General features: G+C 41.1%; 1 protein-coding gene across 2 annotated transcripts in view; it reads left to right on the forward strand.

Annotated features, from left to right (window-relative positions):
• LOC112151995 (grainyhead-like protein 2 homolog) overlaps positions 1 to 3,170 on the forward strand; it is a 17,399-nt gene that overhangs the window by 4,119 nt on the left and 10,110 nt on the right. For both annotated transcript variants that reach the window (XM_024281194.2, XM_024281193.2), the window contains exons 5-7: positions 1,033 to 1,282; positions 1,351 to 1,462; positions 2,857 to 2,951. In XM_024281194.2, the coding sequence (XP_024136962.1) occupies positions 1,033 to 1,282; positions 1,351 to 1,462; positions 2,857 to 2,951 (457 nt within the window). The remainder of the gene's footprint in view (positions 1 to 1,032; positions 1,283 to 1,350; positions 1,463 to 2,856; positions 2,952 to 3,170) is intronic.

A 3,170-nucleotide genomic window follows, 5' to 3' on the forward strand; every position in this document is an offset into this window, starting at 1 on the left:
ATACGGGTACTGACAAATGTATAGACTGGTCACCTTATATGTGTTCTAGGGCTGCCACGATTAATCAACCAATCAATGACTAATCGACTATTAAAATAGTCGACGACTAATTTAATTGTCGATTAGTCATTACTTTATATCATATGGAGTCAGAGTGTAGTAAAGTTGAAAGTTATAATGGTATTCTGCTAGCTTTATGGACTTTTTGGCATTTATCAAGGTTTTTATGCTATTTTGGAGTCTAGCTAATATTTCAGGTAAATGCTAGCTATTTTGGCTAATTTAGCTTTTTTCATTTTTTTAGGCTAATTTGGAGATTAGCTAATATTTCGGCTACATGCCAGCTGTTTTGGCTAACTTGTGCTTTTTTTAGGCTAATTTGGCCTTTAACTAATATTTGAACTGGCTATAGGCTTCAGCGTTTTTAGCTATTAATTTCAGCATCTTCAGCTATCAGCACTAGCACCCTTAGCGACTAAATTCAGCTTCCAGCATTCACACTAGAGTTATCACAGGTAATGTTATATATCTACTTGTTAGTGAGTTTAACGCTAATAATGGTTAAGATGTGTGTTTTACACATAGACTGTATAAACAGTCTATGGTTTTACATCAAGTTTGCCCATGACCGGATTAGTCGACTAATCTGAAAAAATAATCTGTGATTAGTTGACGATTAAAATGATCATTTGTGTGCACAGGGTAAAACTATCTCATGGTAGATTGAGGTAGTTACCAAATCTAATACACCTTTTTACACATTTGACCAATCAGATGAATGGAGTCCTGTTATGTTAGATCCCTGTCACCTATGCAGCTCATTTGGACTATAGTTTATAACGCTTTTATGTAATGAAAAGTGTTGCAGTGACATGAACATGATGTTTTTATTTTATTATTCGTTCATGTATCGTAAGCTGTATTGTTATCCCAATATTGATTTCATTGTAACTTTCCCTCATACTGTGCAGCCTTAGCCAAAGTGGCCGTGCGTCCTCCTGAGGGCTAACACTGGTTCTCGTTCCGTCACAGAGACAGTTTTAAGTACTCTCTGGACGCCAGCATGTCGCTCAGGCCGCGCCAAGGAGAAGGACCCATGGCTTACCTGAACCGGGGCCAGTTTTATTCTCTGACGCTGTCGAGGGCCGCCATCGGAGCCTCTCCCTCTCCACGCAGCGGCAAACTGTGGGGGGGCGGGGCAGTGTCATCTCGCAGACATGATGGGAAGTCATCAAAAGGTCCCCCTGGGGGCTCTGAGCTGCAGCAGGACAGTATTGTTCAGGTGAGATGACTATGCAAAAAGTAGTCTTGTGGGAAGCACGAGTATTCTGAGATTTGCTTTCCCTCCAGAGTGTCATCATGGTCGTGTTTGGGGAAGACAAGGGCAGAGACGAGCAGCTGCGGAATTGGAAGTACTGGCATTCCCGTCAGCACACCGCCAAGCAGAGAGTCCTGGACATTGGTGAGCGCCGGTTTTGTCTGGTCTGCGGGACTCTCAAGCCTGCAGCAGGCTGAGGGAGAACCCGGCCGTGTTCCCACAGGCAGACCTGATTCACCAGGAAGCGAGTCTGTCCTGGATTCCCACAGGAGTCTGCGAGGAGCACATTTGCATAGACGTTATTAGGAGGAAAAGGTGGGGGCCTGGGCTGCAGCCTTATCCCACAATGATCAGGAGGAGACGGGCCTCAACCTGCCGCTTTAGACTCAGAGGAATGAACAGCCAGCGTCACACTCCATTTGTGTTTGGCAAGTTAATGGCATCAGTGGTACTGGCATGGGCTTGCTGTAGAATTCATAAGCAGCTGAACATTTTCGGGTGTATTGGAGAGAACACTCCTGTGAAGAGACAGAGCACTTTCTCTCTGTCTCACAACCTGAACAAAATAGTCCTGTTTCCTGGTAGAGTTCATTGCTTGTTGTTTCCTTGTGTAACCAATTCCCACTGACTAATGAATGAGTCAAGCATTAGAACTCAAGCAGTAACCTGAGTTTTGTTTGCATGAAACAGAAGGGATGTTCAGGAGCAGGACTGAAAAAGTCAGAGTAGAAGAATCCTCAGTCCACAGACGAATGTTTCCAGACAAACTGCTTTTCTAAATACATTTACAGTCCGCCTGTGACAATTATTTTAATAAAAAAAACGTTCCCAGTAGTGTTTTAATTATGATTATGAAGTTTTTAACCCAAATCCTACAAATTAAATGTCTTAAAACGCCATTTTTCATGTTGATCTGAAGCCTCTGTTTAAAAATCTCCTCAGTCAAACTTTCAGTGATTTCAGTAATCTTTATATCAAAACATTCAGCTCATTCAGGACATTACTGCTGGTAATTTTCAAAACAATTGGAATTTAGCTAACATTTTTGACTAATTTAGTTTACTGAGGAATTTTAGGCTATTTTACATTTTAGCTAATATTTAAGCAACAACCTAAATATTTTTGCAAAATTCACATGTATTAGGGATTTCTAAGCAATTTTACTACAATTTTTTCAGAATTTTAGGTCAACTTCAGCGCTCTTTTATTGTTCTTTAACAAAATTTCCAGTCTTTTAGCAAATGTAACAATTTGCAAATAGCTTTTTCATTTTCACCAAATCCCTTCAGCAATTATAGTAAATTTCATTACCATTTTCAGCAAAAAGCATTCACACTAGCATTATTGCCAGTAATGCAACTTTTCTGTTACATTTGTTCTCTCTCATAAGAAAAATGCCACACATACATGTTAAAAGCTCAAAAAACAGGATTTTCCTCTGAGGGGGACTTTAAGAATAAAGTTTACTCATGCTCAGCTTGTTGTGTAAAAGCCTCAATACCTCTAAGTTTCCTCCTGCCGTTCGTCTCCTCACACAGCCGACTACAAGGAGAGCTTCAGCACCATTGGAAACGTGGAGGAGATTGCATACAATGCGGTGTCTTTCACCTGGGACGTCAGTGAAGAGGCAAAGGTAAGAGGAGAAATGAGCTTGTTGGAATTTGACCAGACTCCAGTGGATTGTTGAAGCTTCATGGGAACCTGAATGTTTCTTCACCTTCAAAAACAAGTGAAGCTGCTTTAGACCTGATGGAGACGGTCCCTTCAAATAAACTAGCTCAGAATTCCCCTCAGGAAACAACAACATGCAAATGCTCGCACTCAGGAAAAGAGTGAACCCTGCAGGTTTCAT

This window comes from Oryzias melastigma, linkage group LG16 (genome assembly GCF_002922805.2).
Source record: "Oryzias melastigma strain HK-1 linkage group LG16, ASM292280v2, whole genome shotgun sequence".
NCBI classification, from domain to species: domain Eukaryota; kingdom Metazoa; phylum Chordata; class Actinopteri; order Beloniformes; family Adrianichthyidae; genus Oryzias; species Oryzias melastigma.